Consider the following 25,602-nt stretch of genomic DNA (forward strand, 5'->3'; position numbering starts at 1 on the left):
AGATAAATATGTGGAGAGAAGGTGAAGATGTGGATTGAGAAAGGACACGTACTCAATACATTGTGTGAACAATATTTTACTTGTCCACAACTATCAATTAAGAACAAATATCCAGTGCATGATGTTAACATGTAGATTCAGAATTCACAGAATTATCTCTATTATTTGGAAATAGGAAAATGCAAACATACATACTGTACAGTACATCAACATAATAACTGAATATAGCTGTTCCAAAAACAAAAAACATATAGACCCTATGCCATTTGTACCTGTCACACATTCAAAAAGCAATGTCCAAAGGGTGAGATGATCAGTCCCAGATTTAGACCAAACCCTGAAAACAACGTTTGGGGTTCTACAGGCAATACAGGGAATCCCCAAAGTGGTGGTAATGCCAATTCAACCATTTACATGTTAAGAAAAATCTGTGCACTATCAACTAGTACATTTCTAACAACAAATATACAGTTTTACAGTGTTATGTATTCCAATCACTAACATTGTTATATACACAATACCTCAAAGTATATATTATCAATCCAGCAGTTTCTCACATTGAAGGCAACTTAGACAAAGTAAGGCAAGCTTGTAACATTCTGCTTATTATGTACATGTTTTGACCTGGTAACACTCAATACTTGCCTGTAAAGATTCACACTAAGTTCAAATATCATTGATAGAAACTCCAGGCAAAGGGGGAAAAAAATCATTTGAAAAATGAGATCAAAGCCATCAGTATTGTCTTCTACAATGATGTGCAATCAATCCTTTTCTGCCTCCCCCTGCTATCTGCATTGTGTAGCTCTATACCTGCTGCAATGTGACACACTCTAATGATCATTTAGATTTCTGTATCAGCAACAACACCACACAACAACCTGTAAAATAGGTGTATTTTCAGGGGGAGGTAATACATTACTGATGATGTAGTTGTTAGTTTGTCTTGCTGTGTCCTAGGGCTGGGCCGGAGGGCTACCATTGGTCTCATCGTCCCTTCCCTGCTCTGTCTTTCCGTCCTATCCATTCTGCTCGTCCTGTAGCTGCTCAAACTCTGCATCTAGATAATCCAGAGAATGGTTTCCCGGCTTGTGAGAGACCCTGCCCCACTGTTCTCTATTGCTGGCCACGGTGTCATACAGCTCTACCGACCTGGGGAACAGGTCCTGGAGGAGTCTGCAGGAGAAGGGAGCAAAGCCGGGAGGAAAGTATAGTCAGACTCAAGCTAAGGAGGGACCACTAATTTGCATATACAACACACAACAGTTGTTATTGTCTGAGTTAACAATTACACCACTCATCTCCTAGATATGGGGGTTACAGATCAGTCAGAGGCTCACTTGTAGATGGGCATGGCTATGTGCTCCATGAAGCCTGTCTGTAGCTCTGGGATGTAGGCCTTCTCTCTGTCCATCATCTCACTGGGACGGTTCCCCATAGCCTTCTCCTGCAGCCACAAGCACAGGGACACACACACACAGGACATTGTAAAGGTTCCTGTACTACATGGACACAGAGAACAACATGATGGATACCATTTTTGGCATTCATAAAAAATGACATACATACCAGATCTCCTTGAGAAAAGAATTCCTTGTAAATGAGTCCCTGTCACAAAAACAAACATGAGTTTCATGTTAGCATACTACATGGAGACCATCTTACTAACAATAATAAAATAGATGTAAATGCAATAAGGAGGAGGGGTGAACACAGTTGGTTTAGCGGCGGCAGGTAGCCTCAAGGTTAGAGCATTGGGCCAGTAACCGAAAGGTTGCAGGTTTGAATACCGGAGCCAACAAGGTGAAGAATTTTTTTAATCTGTCGCTGTACCCTTGAGCAAGGCACTTAACCCTAATGGCTCCAGGGGTGCAACCCCACTTCCTGCAGGTGTCTCAGGGGGAATTTGAATATCCCCCCCAAAAAACATTTCCATTACACAGGAGTATAAAAGGACAAATATAAGCACCCCCAAAATTGTTATTAGAGGAGTCAGATCTGAGTGGGTACTTACTGCGATCTTCCAGGTGGTCTTCCAGTCTTTGGTCTGGTCAGAGAGGTCACATGAGGTCATGATCAGGCACAGTAGCAGGTTATGGTGCTGAGGTTCTTTGGTGTTGTAGCCCACTGGAAGACAAAACAGACAATATGATCTAATTACATTTTTATTTAACCTTTATTTAACAGTGGGGTGGCAGGTAGCCTAGTGGTTAGAGTGTTGGGCCAGTAACCGAAAGGTTGCTAGATCGAATCCCCGAGCTGACAAGGTAAAAATCTGTTGTTCTGCTCCTGAACAAGGCAGTTAACCCACTGTTCCTAGGCCGTCATTGTAAATTAGAATTTGTTCTTAACTGACTTGCCTAGTTAAATAAAGGTAAAATTACATTTTTTAAAACTAGGCAAGTCTGTTAAGAACAAATTCTTATTTACAATGACTGCCTACCCTGGCCAAACCCTAACCCGGACCAATTGTGCCCCGCCCTATGGAACTCTCAGTCATGGCTGGCTGTGATACAGCCTGAAATCGACCCAGGGTCTGTAGTAATGCTTTGACCACTGCACCACTCAGGAGCTCTAATAAGAAATGGAAGAGCTGTAGAAATGAAGATCTACCTTCCTACCGCTCACAAGACACTCAGACAGGATGTATGGGCCGGGGGATGACTTACCATCTGCCATTTTCTGTAGATCCTTCAGGATCCGTAGGTGATGAGCCAAGTCTGTGGCCAGGATGATGTCCCTCATCAGGTCAAGCATCCTCTGGTAGTCCTGGCAACCAAAAACACAACACAGAAACAGAGTCAAAATAGTACAAAACCAACTAGAAAAGAGGAATGTTCTTACATTGCCTTTGTCTTACCTTTCTGGAGAACTTCTCAAAGATATTGCAGCCCTGGGTGTTGAGGATGGCGATCGCCTGAGCAAAGTGGTGTCTCTGGAAATGAAAGCCAATAGTAAGTGGTGAGGCTGCAATTACATTTTATATCCACTAGAGGACAGCAAATACCCAGTGCGCAATCAACTCATGTTTTTACCTTTTACCTTTAAATGAAGGACACACGTAATACATTTATGTTCATGATACTTTGTGTTTACCTCCAGCACAGATCCCTCAGAACTATACAGGCCAGCCAACACAGATTTCTGGAGAAGAGAAGACAAAACTGATTGTTTTTGTAATGCATGCTTCTGTGGCAGTTTGTGTGACTCCAGTAAGCTACATTATGTTTATCTGTTGGTCATTGATTCTATTGCTAAATTTAAAGGGAAACACCGCCGCTTTTAACATTTGGGTTGTTATTAAGAAGTATTTATTCATGTCTTACACAGTGTGCAGTATTATGATTTCATGTATATTGACTGTTTAATGATGAGCAAAATTGGAAATTGTTTGTGAAGTTTTCAAGTAGAATCTCTGAGATGACTAATAAAAGTTTTTATGGACAGTCATTTTCAGCTATCTATATAACTCATCTGCAGTTTTCTGATCATATTGGAACAGCCTGCTATATGTTGCTCTGGTTGTCTTCATCCAAAAACCTATAGATATTATATTTATAGTCAGCTTCCTCCAGCAAACTCCCATGACTCCATTTGGCAAGACCACTCCCACCACCACAGATAAAGTTGCAACTCCGGCCATTGCATTCTTTCCAAATAGCCTATATTTTTGTAGTGAATTACTTGTTAACTTCATACTTTTTATTAGTTCTACAGTGTTGTATTTGGCTGTTAATGTTGAAAATACTTTAGATGCAGCAAGGTTGGCTACTTTACTTTTAGCCAGCTAGCATTGCTAATGTTAGCATCAAAGATTCAGGCTTCAATCATTAGAGACTATGATTCTGTAGTGATTAGCCTGTAAATGTCATAATAAATGTTGTTCTAACAGGCCTAAATGTTGTTTGGACTGTTGTTTAAGACAGTCACTAAGATTAAGCTTGGCTGTTATTGTTGCAAACACTTATTATTTTGGGTGTAGCAGTCGAGCTAGCATGCTAGCTAACCATCAGATACAGTAACATAATTGTTAGCTTTTGTTTGCATCTACATTTGAATGGTTCTTTATTGTGATTGCAGTTGATTGGTGACAATACATAAACATATATTCGGCATGATATGCATGCAAGCATTATAATATGATTACAACACAAAAGTAATGTGAAATGCACTCATAATTTATGACATAAGCTTAAAGCCGATTTATGCTTGATCTGAAAATGTGATCTGGCGGCACCATATGGAGGGTGTTGTGCAATTGCGGGGCCTCTGGGAGGTTGCGGAGTCCAAATTGCTCCGTACAGCATCACCATGCGCCGCCCATATGTTGTAACAATTACATGATTGGTTGACAGTAGGTGGGGGCGGTACATCCTGTATAAACACAAATTCACTTCCTGACAACTTCCTTGATAACAAACATGAACTTTGACCAAAGGCTATCAGAACAAGTTCACAAATAAAAAAACATTTCCGATACCTCGTGTAAGGAATTTCAAAGACACAGAAATTAGTTTGAACTCCTGGAAAGAGATCGGGGATTTGTGGTAATTTGTCAAATCCGTCACAATTGATGTATAACAGGCCCACAATTTGGTTTCTAAAATCGGATTATATTTGTCTGTTTTCACTGCATAACATTTAGAAGTTGTCCCTTTTCAGGTTTAGAAAAACGAACTCATTCGTATCAGCATACAGAAAGAGAAAGTGGTAATTAAAGTAGTTTTTACCCGTAATGCAGTTGATTGATGATGACATCAATGTATTGGGGTTGACAGATTCTGACCCCAACATAGTGTGGAATACACATATAAACAATAGACTAAATGTAGAATAATTTTGCTGTGAAACAATGAGGAGATTCGTGGGGGGAAACGGTGCAGTCGTTTTACATCATGCTATCTTGGCTGAGCTCCTGTGTCAAGCACTGGGAAACGGACTCCAACAGGTAAGGTCTGGTCTTTTCGTTTAGCTAGTGGCTTGTAGCTGGATGGCTAGAGAGATTAGCCCTGAATCACTAGGAGTGGTGCAGTGCAGACCAATTTATTGGCTGCGTATGAAGTATGAATGCTTTGACTTCTGCGGAGGCCGCATCTCAGTAAATGCTGTACGGCCACTGCAGATGATGGATTGACCATGCATAGCCTTTTAGTCTGGGTTTGCTAGCCAGCTAAACTAACTGCAGACTGGGAAATGCATTGTATCCTGGGAGGTGAAATGCACCCTGGGAATTGTAGTATACGGTACGAGGGCAAAACAGAAGCTTAAAAAATGACAAGGAATCGTGCAGTATTACTAACAAAAACGTCAAAACATGTATCACATCTTACATTAAAAAACATTAAGAACACCTGCTCTTTCCATAACATAGACTGACCAGGTGAATCCAGGTGAACGCTATGATCCCTTATTGATGTCTTATTGATGTTTTTCACACTGAACAGTTTCCCATGTGTATCAAGAATGGTCCACCACCCGAAGGACATCCAGCCAACTTGACACAACTTTGGGAGGCTTTGAGTCCACATGGGCCAGCATCCCTGTGGAACACTTTCGACACCTTGTATAGTCCATGCCCTGTCAAACTGAGGCAGTTCTGAGGGCAAAAGGGGGTGCAACTCAATATTAGAATGGTGTTCCTAATGTTTATACACTCAGTGTATACAGGTACTTACAGCACAATAACTGGTTATAAAGTGGTGGAATTGTCCTTCAAACTGCAAATACATTCTCAATGAAGTAAGAATTATATCACAATAAATGTTTAAATCAATTTAATATAGGAAAGAGGAGCCAACTGAAGAGGAGCCAACTAAAAGTGGCAGCGATGATGTTCAAGCTACAAAATAAACCAACAGACCACTTCAAATACAATAAAACTGTCATTAACGGTTACAGAATTTTGTTTTGACTGTGATATGTTATTGTTTATCTACCTTAGTTGAATGCACTGACTGTAAGTCACTCTGGATAAGCACGTCTGATGAATGAACAAAATGTAAATTGTAACAGCATTCTTCCTCTTCTGAGGAGGAGTAGCGAGAAGGATCGGAGGACCATAAACTGAACACTATGAAATACAAAACAATAAATGTGAACGAAACAGTACCGTGTGGCAACAAACACCCACACGGAAACAAACACCCACAAACCAAAAGTGAAACCCAGGCTACCTAAGTATGATTCTCAATCAGAGACAACTAACGACACCTGCCTCTGATTGAGAACCACTGAACTCAAAACCCGAACATAGAAAAACACACATAGACTGCCCACCCCAACTCACGCCCTGACCATACTAAATAAAGACAAAACAAAGGAAATAAAGGTCAGAACGTGACATAAATGTCGAAACAAACACCTCCTGGATATTATTATAATGAGCTCAGTCCCCAAATAAGTGCAAATTTGGTCAGTCTGGACCAGACCAAATCTGAACAGATCCTAGACATGTAGGCCATGTTTCACAAGTTGAACAGCATAGTACAGTACGGCACACTTCAGTACAGAAGAGCACAGTAGACTACGGTACAGTGCAGTTTAATTCAGTAGAATAGAGTACAGTTTAGTAGAGTAAAGTAGGGTACAATACACTACATTATACTGTGCTAAACTGTACTCTACTGTACTTATCTATACTTTACTTTTCCTTACTTTACTGTACTCTACTCTACTGTGCTCTACTGTAATGTGCCGGACCGGACCAAATCTATGTTTGGGCCAAATATAGGCCAGTTCGGACCGGACGTGTCCGGATGTTGAATTGAAGGCTAGTCCGGACCAGAACAAATCTGAACCAAACATAGACATCTATGACCTACTTTGGTGGATGTTGAAATCAAGGCTTGTCGGGACCGCACCAAAAACAATACAAAATAAAGACGGTTGGTCCGGACAGGACCAAAAAAAGACATCCAAAAGATGTCGGCGTCAAACTGTGCTTAGTGGGCAATAGAACAGTCTGTCTGTGTGTTTGTGGTATGAGGGATCTTACCGATGCCACCTGGAAGGAGTTGTTGGTCCCTCTGTGGTCCAAGTCATGACACATGCAGGACACAAAAAGAGCAAACATCTCGATGTCCCTGAAAGAGGACGCTGCAGTGTGAGTTGAAGTGTTCATGAGGGTGTGTCACTTTATCGTAACGTTTTTAAATGCATTTCTCTGTGTGTTCTTACTCTAGGTAGTTGGATAGCTCCAGGTTCTTGCAGAGGAGGTAGCAGAAATGAGAGACTGAAAACGCGTGCATCCAGTTGTGATATGGAGGATCCCTGTAGCCTCTCTTCACCATCAGACAAAACCTGGCCAGCGTGTTCATGTTGATCTTGTAGGTGTTTATGAAGCCCATGTCCTCAAACATGCTGATCACGGCCTAGGAACAGGAGGCATAATCGAGAGACATGAGAAAACAGAAATAATACACACTACCAGTGTCTTTCTCCAAGATTGTGTGTTGACTGTCTCACTGTGGGTGTACTATCGTCTGACAGGGAGCGAGGTGTGTAGGTGAAGCTGGAGAAGCTGGGGTGTATTTCCCCTACAGCCTGGATGCCCACAGTCAGTAGCCGGGTCACTTCCTCGTCTGACACCTGAGGGACAGGGTCAAAGGTCAGGACATTAACTGCCAAATATAACAAAATGGCTGGATCTGCATTCATAGATTGAAGAGATAAGTTGAATAGGTTGAAGAAGAGCTCTGATTGGATGCTTTACCATCATGTGGTACTTCATCATCTCATTGGCCAGCTGACTCCTAAACTGTGCTTCATCGACCCTCTTATACAGGAGGGACTGAGGAACAGAAAGCACAGGAGTCATTCAGCATGATGACAATATTGTTGATGACAAATTATCGTTAAACAATTTATCAATATCCACAGTAAGGACGATAACTTTAACTTTTTGGTATTTATTATTGTTCTAATTCAAGTGAACAGGAGCCTTCATAGTACAACGACAACTACAAAAAGAGTGGGGAACGATTACAAGAGCTATCGTTTGGATCACTTTCAAAGCGATTTTTTTTCCATATCCCTTTGATGATAAAAAATTGACAACCAATCGAAAAAGCATTCTCTTGAAGTTTTCTTGGTTCTAGGTGCGCGAGGCTGCTCGGGGAAGAGAGACGGCTGAGTGCATGGTAAGCTTGCCTGAAAAACTGGGCATGTGTGAGCATATTGGTGGCCACATTAATTATAGGACGACTTGGGAGAATGATGATCCACGACAAACAGCGCATGAGAAGGCCATATTTTACAAGTTTGTACCATATTTTACAATACATTCTGACAAAATACACACTATGACTGGCCTGCTAATATGCCTTTCTGGACCTTGTAAACTGTTGAGAATAGACCAATAACTAATCGCAAGGGTTGCATAATCAATGAAATGATGTAAAAGATGTGCAGCGTTTGTTGTTGAATTACTACATTTAAATATGAGTTTCAATATTACATGTGCACCACCATTCAAAAGTTTGGAGTCACTTACAAATTTCCTTGTTTTTGAAAGAAGAGCACATTTTTTTGTCCATTAAAATAACACAAAATTGATCAGACTATTGATCAGACTAATGACTATTGTAGCTGGAAACGGCTGATTTATAATGGAAGATCTACATAGGCGTACAGAGGCCCATTATCAGCAACCATCACTCCTGTGTTCCAATGGCACGTTGTGTTAGCTAATCCAAGTTGATCATTTTAAAAGGCTAATTGATCATTAGAAAACCCTTTTGCAATTATGTTAGCACAGCTGAAAACTGTTATTCTGATTAAAGAAGCAATAAAATTGGCCTTCTTTAGACTAGTTGAGTATCTGGAGCATCAGCATTTGTGGGTTCTATTACAGGCTCAAAATGGCCAGAAACAAAGAACTTTCTTCTGCTACTCATCAGTCTGTTCTTCTTCTGAGAAATAAAGGCTATTCCATGCGAGAAATTGCCAAGAAACTGAAAATCTCGTACAACGCTGTGTACTACTCCCTTCACAGAATAGCACAAACTGTCTCTAACCAGAATAGAAAAAGGAGTGGGAGGCCCCGGTGCACAACTGAGCAAGAGGACAAGTATGTTAGAGTGTCTAGTTTGAGAAACAGACGCCTCACAAGTCCTTAACTGGTAGCTTCATTAAATAATACCCGCAAAACACCAGTCTCAACGTCAGCAGTGAAGAGGCGACTCCGGGATGCTGGCCTTCTAGTCAGAGATATGGACAAAAAAATTGCTTTTCTTTCAATAACAAGGACATTTCTAAGTGACCCCAAACTTTAAAACGGTAGTGTACATTGAACCACTGAATGGTCTTGTGTTACTACCTTATTACAAGGCCTACAGCGTGCAGTAGGATGCGTTAATCAGCTGATCGACAGGTGTACTGCAGAACGATTAGCGGTCCACTGGTGTGGATGCTCAAAATATAGTTATGTATAATTTATTATTATAGTTATCTTTATAGTTCTTGTCGTTGGTGTGGATGGCCCTTTAATCTATACAAAAAACATGATGTCAGGTAATAATCAGTTATAAGGCCAATAGGATAAGCAAAGGGGATGCCTGTGCACTCACATGAGCGATGCTGATGCCACAGTATATGGAGAAGGCTGTGGCCAAGTCCTCATCCAGACGGGTGAACCATGGTCCATTCGTCTTGTTGACCAGCTCAGCCACACCAATCACTTCTGAACAGAGAGAGAGAGAGAGAGAGAGAGAGAGAGAAAGAGAGATAGATAGATAGATGAGAGATATATAATTATCAGTAGATAGATCAGAAATAGGGAGACGGGGAAATGGAGAGAAAGAAAGAAAAGCGGGCAGAAAAAAAGAGAGACGGAGAGACAGACCTCCATGTTCGTCCTTTATGGGGAAGCAGAGGATGTTGCGTGTTCTGAAGCCTGTGCTGTCGTCCACGGCACGGTAGAAGAGAGGGTGGGAGTAGGCATCTGTGATGTTGAGGATCTTCCCTGTGGTGGCCACATGGCCTGCTATGCCCTGGTCAGCAGGGATACGCAGCTCTGTCTGAGATGACAAGAAAGAGGCCATTACACTATGGAAATAACAGTCATATACAATACCATTTTGTCTAAGATAAAAGTCTGTGGATTAGAGATTTGGGGGGAGTGAGTTTAGGATGATGACCCACCTCCTCATCGATAACCACTCCTCCATTAAACACCTTGGCAACTAGTTCATGACTGACACTGTCCAACAGGAACACAGAACAACTGGAGGAGAGATAGAAGGGTCATATTAATCAATGTTACTAACTCTTTTGTTAGCATCTTTGTGATAGCCTTAAGGTAATACAGTACTTACATTTCTGCACTGGTGAGACTCCTGGCTTCTGCAATAATCTCTTTCAGCAGGACTGATACATCATCTGGAGACAGAAATAAATAACTGTTGTTATAACAACTGACATTGCGCCACTAAAAATAGGCTACGTATGATACTCACCCAAATGTGTGAAGAGGTTTTTGGCGACCTGAAGCAGTGCCTATATGAACCCAAACAGACACAGATAACAGTTGAGAAGACCACAGTGTATTTGTGGGTTAGCTAAAGATTCTCACCAGGTTAGGGATTGTTATGGACAAAGTCGAGCAGAGCAAGGCTAGCACAGTACAGTATTGGCTCAGTGGTCAATGAATGCAGTCAGGTAGCGTCTCCTTACCTGACATTCATACTTCAGTCTCTGTTCCTTCTGGAAGGCCAGTGTGCTGGTCAGTACTGAGGATGTGTAGCGGAAACAGTGCTGCACTATGTGTTCATCCAGCTCTGTGTGTCTGAAGGATGACAAACACACACACACAGTATTTTACAGTAAGACACACACAGATGCAGCTATCCATGCACACAGGCATACACTCACAGGCAGCAGTATGCATGCTTACGCAAACACAAATAGATAAATACCTGTCTGCTCCTTTTTTGTTGAAGGCACAGGCGAGGGCCACAACCTTGGTGGTGGCCCGACACTCAACAGGAACACACAGCATAGAGAGAACTTCAAATCCCAGAGTGCTGTTCAGCTGCTGGTGTTCCTCCTACAGTATCAGCCCAGAGAAGAAGTGAAAGGGGCAGAGATGTAGAGAACACGAGCATCAAACACATCCAAACCTACTACTTACTGTAAGACTACAAAACACCACAATACTGATCAGGAACATTTCAGTGTTCTTACTGGAGTGACATCTTGCAGGGAGGTGCTCTTCCTCTTCTCCACAGCCTGACCAAGGTGGCCAAATGTCAGCTGGACCCCAGACAGATAGACAGGGTCAGGCTGAGTAAGGGGCAGCAGCAGGGGCACAGGTGGTAATGTCAGAGGGGAAGAAGGGCTGTGTTGTGTAACTTACTGGGAAACTGATCTCTGCCTTCAGAACCGTGTCTCCAACTACCTGAGGAATAACAAAGACATCCAACAAACATGTTATTGTTTGTTTATTTTTGCAACTTTTGCTTTGTTTTAGAATATTGAATATTGTGTGTGTACAGTATGTGTACCTGACAGAACAGCTGTTGGTTATCCTCTGATACCAGAAGTAAACAGCAGCACAATGATTGAGTCTGCTCCTCCAGCTGTGAAAACAACAATACAACCCATTCAGTCAAACAGTCACTGTATATCAATCAAACAATCAACCAGCTCTGATAATTCACAGTTTATTTTTGGGTCTAGACTCACATAACGAATTACTTTTAGTTGGAGAGAGGCAGCATCCAGGTCATACAACTCTCCTATAGTAAGAAGGTGAAAGAATCAACATGAAATCATTACTTTATATTATTTTATAATATATTCTTATCTAACATTATCCAATACTCAGCATTGATGTATCTACATTGGCAAGAAAAAGTATGTGAACCCTTTGGAATTACCTGGATTTCTGCATAAATTGGTCATCGTATTTGATCTGATCTTCATCTTAGTCACAACAAGACAAACACAGTGTGCTTAAACTAATCATACACAAATTGTTGTATTTTTCTTGTCTATATTGAATACATCATTTAAACATTCACAGTGTAGGTTGGAAAAAGTATGTGAACCCCTAGGCTAATTGGAGTCAGGAGTCAGCTAACCTGGATGCCAATCAATGAGACGAGATTGGAGATGTTGGTTAGAGCTGCCCTGCCCTATAAAAAACACTCACAAAATTTGAGTTTGCTATTCACAAGAAGCTTTGCCTGATGTGAACCATGCCTCGAACAAAAGAGATTTCAGAAGATTAAGAATTGCTGACTTGAATAAAGCTGGAAAGGGTTGCAAAAGTATCTCTGAAAGCTTTTTATGTTCATCAGTCCACGGTAAGACAAATTGTCTATAAATGGAGAAAGTTCAGCACTGTTGCTACTCTCTAGGAGTGGCCGTCTGCAAAGATGACTGCAAAAGCACAGTGCAGAATGCTCAATGAGGTTAAGAAGAATCCTGGAATGTCAGCTATAGACTTACAGAAATCTCTTGAAAATGCTAACATCTCTGCTGATGAGTCTATGATACGTAAAACACTAAACAAGAATAGTGTTTATGGGAGGACATCACGGAAGAATCCACTGCTGTCCAAGAAAAACACTGCTGCACGTCTGAAGTTCGGAAAAGAGCACCTAGATGTTCCACAGTGCTTCTGGCAAAATATTCTGTGGACAGATTAAACTAAAGTTGAGTTGTTTGGAAGGAACACACAGCACTATGTGTGGAGAAAGAAAGGCACAGCACACCAACATCAAAACCTCATCCCAACTGTAAAGTATGGTGGAGGGAGCATCATGGTTTGGGGCTGCTTTACTGCCTCGGGGCCTGGACAGCTTGCTATCATCAACGGAAAAATTAATTCCCAAGTTTATCAAGACATTTTGCAGGAGAATGTAAGGCTATCTGTCTACCAATTGAAGTTCAACAGAAGTTGGGTGATGCAACAGGACAATGGCCCAAAGCACAGAAGTAAATCAACAACAGAATGGCTTCAACAGAAGGAAATGTGTCTTGACCTCAACACGATTTAAATTGCTGTGGCATCACCTCGAGAGCGGTACACACCAGACATCCTAAGAATATTGCTGAACTGAAAAAGTTTTGTAAAGATGAATGGTCCAAAATTACTCCTGACCGTTGTGCAGGTCTGATCCGCAACTGCAGAAAACGTTTGGTTGAGATTAGTGCTGCCGAAGGAGGGTCCACCCTACACTGAATGTGTTCAATAAAGACATGAAAACGTATAATTGTTTGTGTGTTATTAGTTTAAGCAGACTGTGTTTGTCTATTTTTGTGACTTAGACCAATTTATGCAGGAATACCGGTAATTCCAAAGGCTTCACATACTTTTTCTTGCCACTGTATCGACAACAAAATACAGGTGCATGTCTCCCATCCCGCTATCATACCGCAAAGCCTCAGGATCTGATGATCCAGTGCACTGTAGTCCACATCAGGTGTTGTCCTGTTCAGGGAGAGAAATGGTGTCCTGTTGACCTCTGACCCCTGGGTGAGCCTTTGGCCCTGCAAAGCCTGGACTCTCTTACAGGCTATGGTGACCTGTGAGAGACAATCAGAGTTATACCAGCAAATGTCAGCTACATTCAGTGCAGGCCTGCTGTCCCCAAATATGATCCCATGAAAGGACCGGTGGGTCTGGAGAAGGCATTTCAGACTCACATGTTTCTCCAGGACATCAAGGCTTTGTTCCTGAGCTATAGTGGGCAGTGTACAGCAAACCTTTTAGAATAGAGAAGACACAGAGCTTTTAGAAAGTATTATCTTTCACACTGTAAGGCAGAGAGGTGAGAGGGTTCAGTGGAGCATGCTCACCAAGAGGAGGGCGGTAGCTACTCCTTGGTCCCGGTCCAGAATTGGAATGATCAACACTGGGGTGGAGGTGGAGAAGATGGAGAGAAAATTATAGAAAATGAGAGGGTGGAGAGGAGGGATATATTAGCCTGGAGGAGGACTGTGCACTCTTTTGAACTCTCCTTGAACTCTCTCAAATCATTTAGAGTAGAGTTGCTGTTGTTCACGCTGCAACCCACACAGATACTGATACTGGGAGGCAGGCAGCCTAGAGTTTAGAGCATTGGACCAGTAACAGAACGCTTGCTAGTTCAAATCCCCAAGCCGATAATGTGAACAAATCTGTAGATGTGCCCTTTAGCAAGGCACTTAACCCTAATTGCTCCAGGGTCACCCTCTCAGAGGGTCTCTCAGGTAGATTTGGAATATGCAAAAAAACATATTTTAAATTTACACGTGTGAAATAGGACAATTATAAACACCCACCAAATTATTATGACAGATGGACAAAAACAAACACACCTCTTTTGTCCTGCTGCAGTGGTTCTGTTAGTCTCTCTCTCTGTTTCCCCTGCAGCTCTGAGGAAGGAAGACCCTCACACTGTACTCTCCTCTGCTGGACAATCACATTCCTGAGAGAGACAAAGATTTTATTGATTGGTCACACTTTATTTGGATAGTCTGGATTTTCCATCTATAGATGCCCTACAGATGGTCATACTATCAGAAAACTATCTGTTGATGAGCAACTGCTTGATCATGTTACGGTTAGGTTTAGAATAAGTGTTACGGTAAGGGCTACGGCTAAGGTTAAGTTTAGGTTTAGGGTTAAGGTTAGGATTAGAGCTAGGGTAAGTAGATAGTTCGTTGAAATGTTATTGATAGTCAAATAAAGTATTGCCAATTGATTTAAAGGGTAGGAAGCATGAGCTTTTACTCACCAAAGTAACAACACAAAGTGGTCAAAGACTTAGTAACTTAGTTGTAGTCACGATCTGGTTACCTATAACTACGTTTTTACATATTTATTAACTTATTTCTGGATATCTTCAGAACTACCCACAATGCACTATTTCTCAACGTCATATGGAGAACCGGTGCTACCTAGCTAGTTCCATCTGGCTAACGTTAGCTACTAGCCATGCTAGCATGTAATTACATTCCAAACCAAGTGTTGGCGCTAGTGAGCTACTATGTACATCCACGCAGAAGAAAACATATAAATTAATGCAAAAAACAATCTGCTCTTCTCCTGTGCGTTTGGTAGTAGTAGACGAGCGAGCTAGTAAGTGTTGTAGTTTTTTCCTTTGTCCGTAGCTAGTGCTCGTTTTCATTTCAGACCCAACAGCTTTTTTTAAAGTGCAACCCAACAGGTTTTTTAGAAGCTAAATATTCCAAGTAGGTGTGTTGTTGTTGGGTGCAGTAATACCCACAAGGACATGGTTACGACTCATTTGTGGCCCAAAAACAAGAAGCTAACTTTGAGGTGGGACTGGTTTGTCCGGTTGAAGCGAGCGTATTGGAGTAAGGGAACCAGGGGCATGTCTACTGTATGTTGTACTTATTTCACCCTAGAGGATTTCGATGGCTATAACCAGTGGAAGACATGATTCGGTAAGGAGACTCCGACTGAAACCAGGTGCTGCACCGAGCGTGAATGTGAAGCCTGCAACCTGTTTCCTACCGACCTTCCAGGTACATCCCGAGTGTCAGCAGTGATGGAGATAAACTGGGTAAGTTCATTGTGGTAAACCTCTAATATAGCTTATCTAGCTTGTCAACTTGTGACTGTGTTCCAAAAACATGTTGACACATTGCTGGGATTGAGACATGGGAGCCAGCTTGCCTAGTTAATTAACTTCAGCTAAAGTTATTTTTGACGATGGTCCTGTTGGTCAATGTCATTGCATTGGATTGTCCCCTGAAAGTTGAATGCCAAAAATTGCCCACTAAATTTGGTCAATATCATTGCATTGCATACCAAAAGTTGTCCGCCAAAAGTTGAGCACCTAAAATGTTCTGCCAATATTGTCTGCCAAATTAGTATACCAAAACTTGGCTGGCTATCTAGGTCAATTGGTAAGCTAGCTAGCTAATTCACTTTTAGCCAGTGAGGTAACAACCAAAGCCATCTAGATAATATAACATATTATTAGAGATATTTCTTATATTATAGAATATTGCTTGTATGTCATAAATGATAGGTAGTCTTTATAAACAGACACAATGCATTTGGCTGATATATTACATAACAAACAATGTCACTTGAGGGAAAATGAAGACTAAATTATGACTGTCTGAAGTACAGGTCAACTGGGCACCACATCAGCCTATTACCTGAGTTTCCCCTCCTTCTGTAGCTCATGAGGTGGTTCTTCACACCACAAGCATCCTGTCTCTGCATCTAATAGATAGACGTATACAGTGTCCTATAAGAGAGGGGGGGGGAAGGCAGCCTGTTAATAAGGGGATTAAAAACCACATGCATTCCCCTCCATATGTATTTTTGGACAGTAAAGCTAAAAACTCTGGGAATTCTCATTCAGGATATAATGTTTCATATTAGACGACAGTAAAGAATGTCAGATTTTGTTTGAGGGTATTTTCATACATATCTGTTGTGAAAGCACTTTCTGTTTCTAGTGCCCCCATTTCAGCAAGTCTACAATTTTTGGGACAAATCACTTATAGTGTATTACATTTTGTCAAAAGTTTGTATTTAGTCCCATACTCCTAGCATTCAATGACTACATCAAGCTTGTGGCTCTACAAACTTGTTGGATGCATTTGTGGTTTGTTTTGGTTGTATTTTCGATTACGTTTTGCCCAATAGGAACTGAATGATGAATAATGTCTTGTGTCATTTTGTAGAATCAAATGTGTTTCTGAACACTTCTACCTTCATGTGTATGCTACCATGAGTATGGATAATCACAAATGGGTTGTCAATAATGATGAGTGAGAATTTTTTTACAGGGGCACACATATTATACCCCCCAAAAATACTAACGTACCATGTTAATGGTAATGGTGAGAGGATAGCATATCTTGGGGGTATGATATGAAATGCTAACCTACCCTGTTAGTGTTAATGGTGAGAGGTTAGCATATCTTGGGGGTATGATATGAAATGCTAACCTATCCTGTTAGTGTTAATGGTGAGAGGTTAGCATGTCTTGGGGGTATGATAGAAAATACTAACCTACCCTTTAGTGGTAATGGTGAGAGGTTAGCATGTAACATTCTCACTCATCATTATTCACTGTTCATTCTTAATGGCATGGCATTATCATGATTAATTTAGTGTTCAGAAACATCTCATCTACTCACTTAGAAAGAAAATGACTCCAGTCATCATTCACCATTCAGTTCCTATTGGGCAAAACATAATCCAAAACAAACCGCAAATGCATCCAACTAGTTTGTAGTCACAAGCTTGATGTAGTCATTGTGTGCAAGGAACATGGGACTAAATACTAAAGTTTTGACTACTTTAATACCCTGTAAGCTATTTTTTCCAAATACTTATGACACGGGGGGAGTAGATACTGTACATAAAGTGCTTTCCTTTCTAAACAGTGAAACAGATATATGAACATACCCTGAAATAAAGGTGACATTCTGTACTGTTGTCTGATATAAACATTTAATCTAAATTCCAAAATGCTGGTGTATAGAGCCAAAATAAAATAAAAATAGCTTCACCGTCCAAATACATATGGAGGGGAGTCTATGTATTCTTTAAGACCAAGCAGGAGAAAATATGGTTGGAATATTTCTGACATTTTCTTCATTACTTGGTCAAACATGTACAAGTGGATGGTATTTGGCCTGTTTTGTGTCATTCACTTGGTTTCCTGTTTCTCTGTAAGCTCTACCCAAGGGAGAATACAGTATGTTGGTGAGTAGGATGGAGACAGACTTTAGATATAAATCATGACAGAGACAGTAGAAACACACCACTTCAGAAAGGACAGCCTGGAGAGCCTTTCTGATGGCATCCCGCAGGGAAGAGGAGTCTGTGACTGTGGCCAGTCGGAGCAATTCATCCTGGGAAATAAAGTAAAGGGAAATAATCATTTATATCATGGTGACTTTGATGCAAAGGTACACAGAGGAGAAGGAGCAGGAATGGGCTCTGGATGTTACTCACACAGAGCTGCCTCTCCAGTAGCTCATATTCACTGGAGACACATGCACTGTAGAATACAGCCAGACCGACCGGTGACACATACAACACACTCACTATTACAGCAATCAATGCTAAATATTAGGATATATCTCAAAGGATGTAGCCGGGTCAATTCTCTAACTGTCAAACTGTGACTGGCAACCAAACACTCAGCCTCCAAAAACTGTAAGTCAGAATAGACATTTTTGTCTTTTAACAGAAACTCTTATCCAAAGCGACTTACAGGAGCAATTAGGGTTAAGTGCCTTGCTGAAGGGCACATCGACAGGTTTTTCACCTTGTCGGCTAGGGGATTTTAACCAGAGACCTTTCAGTTACTGACCCAACACTCTTAACCGATAGGCTACCTGCCCCCCAAATGACAGTAAGTTACAGTCATAACCAAAATTATTGGATCGCTTGATAAAGATGAACAAAAAATACTATATAAAATAAATAGTACAAATACTGAACTACACTGAGTGTACAAAACATTAAGAACACATGCTCTTTCCATGACATAGACTGACCAGGTGAATCCAGAGGTGAAGGTTATGATCCCTTATTGATGTCATTTAGTGTAGAAGGGGAGGAGACAGGTTAAAAGAGGATTTTTAAGCCTTGAGAACACTGAGACATGGATTGTATATGTGTGCCATTCAGAGGGTGAATGGGCAAGTAGCTGCTTTTGAACAGGGTATGGTAGTATGTGCCAGGCGCACCGGTTTGTGTCAAGAACTGCAAAGTTGATAGGCTTTTCACGCTCAACAGTTTCCCATGTGTATCAAAAATGGTCCACCACTCAAATGACATTCAGCCAAGCATTAGAGTCAACATGGGCCAGCATCCCTGTGGAATGCTTTCGAAACACTTTGTAGAGTCCATACCCCCTATCCAATTGAGGCTGTTCTGAGTGCTAAAGTAGGGGGGTGCAACTCAATAGTAGGAAAATGTTCCAAATTTTTTGTATTCTCAGTGTATATTGTATGCAGTGTATATTGTATGCATAATTTTATACTAATTCAATTGTATTAGAGAGAAATAATTAAAACATCTAAAAAAGATACGTGCCAAAATCTTTGGCACCCCTAAAGATTCTTATGAATAAATAAACAGAATTGAATTAACATTCTTTGTTTTTAAATTAATCTCTCAATTGTGGCCTTGTATAGCTTCCTGTTTCACTGGGGTACAAAAACGAGATAAAGCATATAAATTAATTTGTCATCCATCACCAAGGGGAAAAGTAAAGAACTCACAAATTAAGAGAGAAATTGTTGTTGACTTTTATAAATCAGGCAATGGGTACAAAAAAACAACTGATAAACCAAATACTGCTTACCACTATTAGGGCACCAATTACAGATGTAGGATCTTAATTTGAGCCAGTTTGCTACAGCAGGAAAATAATCCTGCATCAAGAGGAAATGTGAATTATTTTGTGGATTATAATTAATGGGCATTTTTTGTAGGGGTTGATACATTTTTCATTACGGCAAATCAAGTCTTTTTAAACCTTGAATACACTACATTTTGCATTTCCTGTTGCACAGGAAAATTCTCTGCACAACAGAGTGATCAAATTAAGAAATGTAAAACCACTGGAACAGTGGTACATTTGCCTGGGGGAATGTGACGGAAGATGGAGGAAACTGAGGTTTTGTTTGAAACTGCTAGTGACCCATGAAGCTAATAGTACAGAAAGTGAGAATGAGTGGGACCCATTGTAGCAGTGAGCCTATCAAGGGTGTTATTTCTGGGGTGGTGCAAGAAGTAAAGGCTGAGGATGTAACTGAAGACATTGATGGAGTGGTTGGTGCACGTCGACTGGCCTGTATGGTGGCCGGAGAAAAGAAATTCACTTCATCCATGCTACTGTTCTTTGATGAAGAGTCTCTTTCTTCTCACATAAAGTTAGATTCATGAGATACCAAATCAAATCACATTTTATTGGTCACATACACATGGTTAGCAGATGTTATTGTGAGTGTAGCAAAATGCTTATAAAATGCTCTTACCCTGTAAGAGCTTTTGTGCACAAGTGCCTTCAGTGTCATAAATGTAAACGATTTGGTCATGTGTCAAGGGAAGAATATTGTATGCCAGATGAAGGGAAATGCTGCAACTGTGGAGGTGAACATGCGCCTAAATTCCTGGGGTGCCTTGTTATGGTGAGTTAGAATGAGGTGGCGAGGGTAAGGAGTGTCCAGTGTGTCTCCTATCTGGAGGCGGTGAGAAGATTGGAAGGAACGAGTGGCGGGGAAGAAGCAATGGTAGTAGAGCCACCAAGACCAGTGAACCGAGGGATAGTGAAATGCTACATGTTAAAAAAGTGGACTTTGTATTATTTATTGCAGTGTTCATAATCTGTACAGCCACAAGTGGAGAAGAAGTGGAAGTAAATAGGAATCATTGTGAATGCAGCTGAACCTTTTTTGGGGTCTTCGGGATTTCATAGCCGAGGCCTTGGAAGAAATCGTGTCAAAATCAAATCAAATCAAATGTATTGGTCACATACACGTGTTTAGCAGATGTTATTGCGGGTGTAGCGAAATTCTTCTGCTTCTAGCTCCGACAATGCAGTAACATCTATTATCTAACAGTTTCACAACATATACCCAAAATACACGTAAATCTAAGTAAGGAATGTATTAAGAATATATACACATATATGTCAGAGCGGCATTGAACTAAGATACAGTGGCATAGTATAGAAAACGTATGAGATGAGTAATGCAAGATACGGAGACATTATTAAAGTGGCTAGTGTTTCATTTCCTTAAAGTGGTCAGTGATTCCTCATCTATGTCTATATAGCAGCAGCCTCTGATGTGCCGGAGATGTCTGTTTAACAGTCAGTGGTGTAGTTTGCTAAATGGCGCTGGCACTTGGATTAGAACCGGGTGCTATGGTCAGATGAGACAAAAATAAAGCTCTTTGGCCACACACACCAGTGGTGGGTTTGAAAGAAGGATGCATATAAGAAAATGATCTCATATCTACTGTACAATATGGTGGTGGATCCTTGATATTATGGGGCTGTTTTTCTCTTGTTAAGGTTAACGGCATCATGAACTCTACCAAGTACCAGGACATTTTAGTAAAAAACCTGGTTGCCTCTATCAGGAGGCTGAAACTTGGTCACGAGTGGATTTTCTAGCAAGACAATGACCTCAAGCACACATCAAAATTCACCATGGAACCACAAAATAGCCATCTCAGTCTCCAGACTTGAACCCCGTTGAAAACCTGTGATTTGAATTGCAGGGGGCAGTCTGTAAGCGCAGAATGAAGCATATCAAGGATCTGGAAAGACTATGTATGAATGGTCTAAGATCCCTCCCAATGTGTTTTTCAATCTCATAAAACATTATGGAAAAAGGCTAAGTGCCGCTATCCTCCCAAGGGGAGGATGCACAAAGTATTGAAAACAGGGGAGCCAATAATTTTAACATATCTTTTTTAGATTTTATTTTTTTACTTTTCTATTAGTATAATATAATTTTGTTTGAGCAGATATATAGCTCAGTATTTGTATTATTTGTATTTTTTGCTAAATTTATGCCAATCATGTCACGCCCTGACCTTAGTTTTCTTTATTATTTTGGTTAGGTCAGGGTGTGACATGGGTGATTATACGTTTTTGTATGTTTATGGGTTTGTTACCAGTCTAGGGGTTTTGTATGTCTATGGTTGCCTAGATTGGTTCTCAATTAGAGGCAGCTGTTTATCGTTGTCTCTGATTGGGAACCATATTTAGGCAGCCATATTCCTTGAGTATTTCATGGGTGATTATCTATGTCTAATGGATGTTGCATGATTTGCACTCAGTGTTGATAGCGGTCACGGTCGTGTTGTTATTTTGTTTGTTTCGTGTACTTCGTGTTATTTCGTCTTACATTAAAAGTATGTATTCACATCACGCTGCGCTTTGGTCTCCTCACTACGACAAGTGTGACAAATAATTTCTGTTGTGGCTGTATTTTCCTTTTCATTGCATTATCAAAGAACATGTGGCTTTATCCGTGCCTTCATAATTTTTCACAATTAAAATGGTAGCTGGTTTTAATATTGTTTTATAGCTGTGTTTTTAGCAATATCAACAACACTTTAATGTTCACACGCATGGGGAATGCACCTGGAGAGGGTCCCTGTTTTATAATGCATGATCATTTATTGAAGTTCATAAACTTGGACTTTTATCAGCTCTCTGGGCAAGAAGAATATGGAACACCAAGAATGATTAACATTTATAGTTAAGTGATCATTCATTTCAATCTTCCACACATACATACACACCACAGGAGGCTGCTGAGGGGAGGAAGGCTCATAATAATGTCTGGAATGGAGTGAATGGAATGGTAGCAAACACATGGAAACTATGTGTTTGATGTGTTCGATACCATTCCATTAATTCCGTTTGAGCCATTACTATGAGCCCGTCCTCCCCAATTAAGGTGCAACCAGCCTCCTGTGGTACAAACATACTTGCCACACAGGAAACCTTCACTTGCCTTAGTCTAAGTTACAAACAGGTCTGGAGAAACAACTTCATCATACACAGTGATCATCCTTAATCCCAGAAACCAGAGTAGGGTTGCAAATGGAGGGTATATTACTGGAAAGTAATGTGTGTGTCTCCTCCACAAATCGACAGATAGCTAACAACTCTAATAATAATGAAGATCCAGGAGGCAAGAATACCATTTGGGTTCTTTAGTAAGGATGATAGTAAAACTGCAATACAAAAAAGAGAAAATATGTATCACAACATGATCTGCATCCATTCACATCAAGCAAACAAAGGCATACAAATAATGAAATACACCAATGAATAGCATGAATCTGTGAATTTACCATCCCGAGCTAACAAGGAATAGGGCCTAGCTTAGCTAGCAAGGATAAAATGACTTGCAGAAAGTATGACAATTCTAATGACAGGAACATATGCATAAAATGACTGAAACCCAGTACACACAACTATGAATACATACAATGTAATTAAAATAATACAATCTCGTAACATACTAAGCACTGCAATTAGCCAGATACATACAAAGACAAGAAGCTAGCAACATTTAATCACGGAATGGGAGCTAGCATGCTAACACACAATGTTAAGTGGTTATCGTCACAGCTGTGTATATCCCCCCGCAAGTGGATACCAAGACGGCCATCAGGGAACTTCACTGGACTTTATGCAAACTATCCTGAGGCTGCATTTATTGTAGCTGGGGATTTTAACAAAGCTAATCTGAGAACAAGGCTACCTAAATTCTATCAGCATATCGATTACACGAGCGAGTAACACATTCCAACACTGCTACTCTAACTTCTGCGAAGCATACAAGGCCCTCCCACGCCCTCCTTTTGGCAAATCTGACCATGACTCCATCTTGTTGCTCCACTCCTATAGGCAGAAACTAAAACAGGAAGCACCCATGCTTAGGTCTGTCCAACGCTGGTCTGACCAATCAGATTCCACGCTTCAAGATTGCTTCAATCACGTGGACTGGGATATGTTCTGGGTAGCCTCAGACAATAACATTGACGTATACGCTGATGGAAGTGTATAGGAGATGTTGTACCCACTGTGGCTATTAAAACCTTCCCTAACCAGAAACCGTGGATTGATGGCAGCATTCGCGCAAAACTGAAAGTACGTACCATCGCATTTAATCAAACAACAAACAGTGTAGCTATTCCCTCCGCAAGGCAATCAAACAAGCTAAGCGTCAGTATAGAGACAAAGTAGAGTCGCAATTCAACGGCTCAGACACGAGAGGTATGTGGCAGGGTCTACAGTCAATCACGGACTACAAAAGGAAAACCAGCCCCATCGCGGACAACGATGTCTTGCTCCCAGACAAACTAAACAACTTCTTTGCTCGCTTTGAGGACAACACAGTGCCACTGACTACTGCCCGCTACCAAAACATGCAGGCTCTCCTTCACTGCAGCTAATGTGAGTAAAACATTTAAACGTGTTAAACCTCGCAAGGCTGCCGGCCCAGACGGCATCCCCAGCCGCGTCCTCAGAGCATGCGCAGCTGGCTGGTGTGTTTACGGACATATTCTATCAATCCTTATCCCAGTCTGCTGTTCCCACATGCTTCAAGAGGGCCACCATTGTTCCTGTTCCGAAGAAAGCTAAGGTAACTGAGCTAAATGACTATCGCCCCGCAGCACTCACTTCCGTCATCATGAAGTGCTTTGAGAGACTAGTCAGGGACCATATCACCTCCACCCTACCTGACACCCTAGACTCACTCCAATTTGCATACCGCCCCAATAGGTCCACAGACGACGCAATCGCAATCACACTGCACACTGCCCTAACCCATCTGGACAAGAGGAATACCTATGTAAGAATGCTGTTCATCGACTACAGCATTTAACACCATAGTACCCTCCAAACTCGTCATTAAGCTCAAGACCCTGGGTCTCGACCCCGCACTGTGCAACTGGGTCCTGGACTTCCTGATGGGCCGCCCCCAGGTGGTGAGGGTAGGAAGGAAACAACATCTCCACCCCGCTGATCCTCAACACTGGGGCCCCACAAGGGTGCGTTCTCAGCCCTCTCCTGTACTCCCTGTTCACCCATGACTGCATGGCCATGCACGCCTCCAACTCAATCATCAAGTTTGCAGACGACACTACAGTGGTAGGTTTGATTACCAACAACGACGAGACGGCCTTCAGGGAGGAGGTGAGGGCCCTCGGAGTGTGGTGCCAGGAAAACAACCTCACACTCAATGTCAACAAAACAAAGGAGATGATCATGGACTGCAGGAAACAGCAGAGGGAGCAGTCCCCTATCCACATTGATGGGACAGTAGTGGAGAAGGTGGAAAGTTTTAAGTTCCTCGGCGTACACATCACTGACAAACTGAAATGGTCCACCCACACAGACTGCATGGTGAAGAAGGCACAGCAGTGCTTCTTTAACCTCAGAAGGCTGAAGAAACTCTGGCTTGTCACCAAAAACATTAACCAACTTCTACAGATGCAGAATCGAGAGCATCCTGTCAGGCTGTATCACCACCTGGTACGGCAACTGCTCCGCCCACAACCGTAAGGCTCTCCAGAGGGTAATGAGGTCTGCACAATGCATCACCGGGGGCAAACTACCTGCCCTCCAGGACACCTACACCACCCGATGTCACAGGAAGGCCAAAAAGATCATCAAGGACAACAACCACTGCCTGTTCACCCCGCTATCATCCAGAAGGCGAGGTCAGAACAGGTGCATCAAAGCGGGGACCGAGAGACTGAAAAACAGCTTCTATCTCAAGGCCATCAGACTGCTAAACAGCCACCACTAGCACAGAGAGGCGGCAGCCTACCTACAGACTTGATATCATTGGCCACTTTAATAAATGGAACACTAGTCACTTTATTAATGCCACTTTAAGAATGTTTACATATCTCACATTACTCATCTCATATGTATATACTGTTTACTGTATCATTCACTATCTATTGCATCTTAGCCGCTCTGTCACTGGTCATGCATATATTTAATACTTGCATTGTAATATATTCTCATCCCATTCCTTTACTAGATTGTGTGTATTTGGTTTTGTTGTGGAATTTGTTAGATATTACCTGTTAGATACTGCTGCACTGTCTGTCGGGTCTAGAAGCAT

The 25,602-nt window shown here is 41.4% G+C and overlaps 1 protein-coding gene and 1 long non-coding RNA gene across 2 annotated transcripts in view; one reads left to right on the plus strand and one right to left on the minus strand.

The window, feature by feature from the left end:
• Positions 1 to 60: 60 nt before the first annotated feature.
• Positions 61 to 25,602, minus strand: part of LOC109875655 (cGMP-dependent 3',5'-cyclic phosphodiesterase) — a 50,803-nt gene continuing 25,261 nt past the window's right edge. The window contains exons 2-29 of the mRNA XM_020468057.2: positions 17,743 to 17,832; positions 16,120 to 16,211; positions 14,305 to 14,414; positions 13,804 to 13,859; positions 13,651 to 13,710; positions 13,380 to 13,530; positions 11,683 to 11,735; positions 11,502 to 11,576; positions 11,354 to 11,395; positions 11,182 to 11,250; positions 10,914 to 11,044; positions 10,672 to 10,783; positions 10,455 to 10,494; positions 10,314 to 10,377; positions 10,141 to 10,222; positions 9,842 to 10,016; positions 9,567 to 9,679; positions 7,712 to 7,789; positions 7,465 to 7,587; positions 7,177 to 7,370; positions 6,995 to 7,082; positions 3,097 to 3,144; positions 2,861 to 2,935; positions 2,670 to 2,769; positions 2,015 to 2,127; positions 1,570 to 1,608; positions 1,341 to 1,447; positions 61 to 1,176 (exon numbers count right to left, since the gene is read on the minus strand). Coding sequence (XP_020323646.1) covers positions 1,020 to 1,176; positions 1,341 to 1,447; positions 1,570 to 1,608; positions 2,015 to 2,127; positions 2,670 to 2,769; positions 2,861 to 2,935; positions 3,097 to 3,144; positions 6,995 to 7,082; positions 7,177 to 7,370; positions 7,465 to 7,587; positions 7,712 to 7,789; positions 9,567 to 9,679; positions 9,842 to 10,016; positions 10,141 to 10,222; positions 10,314 to 10,377; positions 10,455 to 10,494; positions 10,672 to 10,783; positions 10,914 to 11,044; positions 11,182 to 11,250; positions 11,354 to 11,395; positions 11,502 to 11,576; positions 11,683 to 11,735; positions 13,380 to 13,530; positions 13,651 to 13,710; positions 13,804 to 13,859; positions 14,305 to 14,414; positions 16,120 to 16,211; positions 17,743 to 17,832 — 2,637 coding nt within the window. The 3' untranslated portion in view covers positions 61 to 1,019. The remainder of the gene's footprint in view (positions 1,177 to 1,340; positions 1,448 to 1,569; positions 1,609 to 2,014; positions 2,128 to 2,669; positions 2,770 to 2,860; positions 2,936 to 3,096; positions 3,145 to 6,994; positions 7,083 to 7,176; positions 7,371 to 7,464; positions 7,588 to 7,711; positions 7,790 to 9,566; positions 9,680 to 9,841; positions 10,017 to 10,140; positions 10,223 to 10,313; positions 10,378 to 10,454; positions 10,495 to 10,671; positions 10,784 to 10,913; positions 11,045 to 11,181; positions 11,251 to 11,353; positions 11,396 to 11,501; positions 11,577 to 11,682; positions 11,736 to 13,379; positions 13,531 to 13,650; positions 13,711 to 13,803; positions 13,860 to 14,304; positions 14,415 to 16,119; positions 16,212 to 17,742; positions 17,833 to 25,602) is intronic.
• On the plus strand, positions 4,390 to 11,558 carry LOC116358108 (uncharacterized). Its single transcript, XR_004205947.1, has 3 exons — positions 4,390 to 4,948; positions 7,182 to 8,138; positions 10,938 to 11,558. It is a non-coding gene; the product is annotated as an uncharacterized LOC116358108 (long non-coding RNA).

This window comes from Oncorhynchus kisutch, linkage group LG28 (assembly GCF_002021735.2).
Source record: "Oncorhynchus kisutch isolate 150728-3 linkage group LG28, Okis_V2, whole genome shotgun sequence".
Taxonomy (NCBI): Eukaryota; Metazoa; Chordata; class Actinopteri; order Salmoniformes; family Salmonidae; genus Oncorhynchus; species Oncorhynchus kisutch.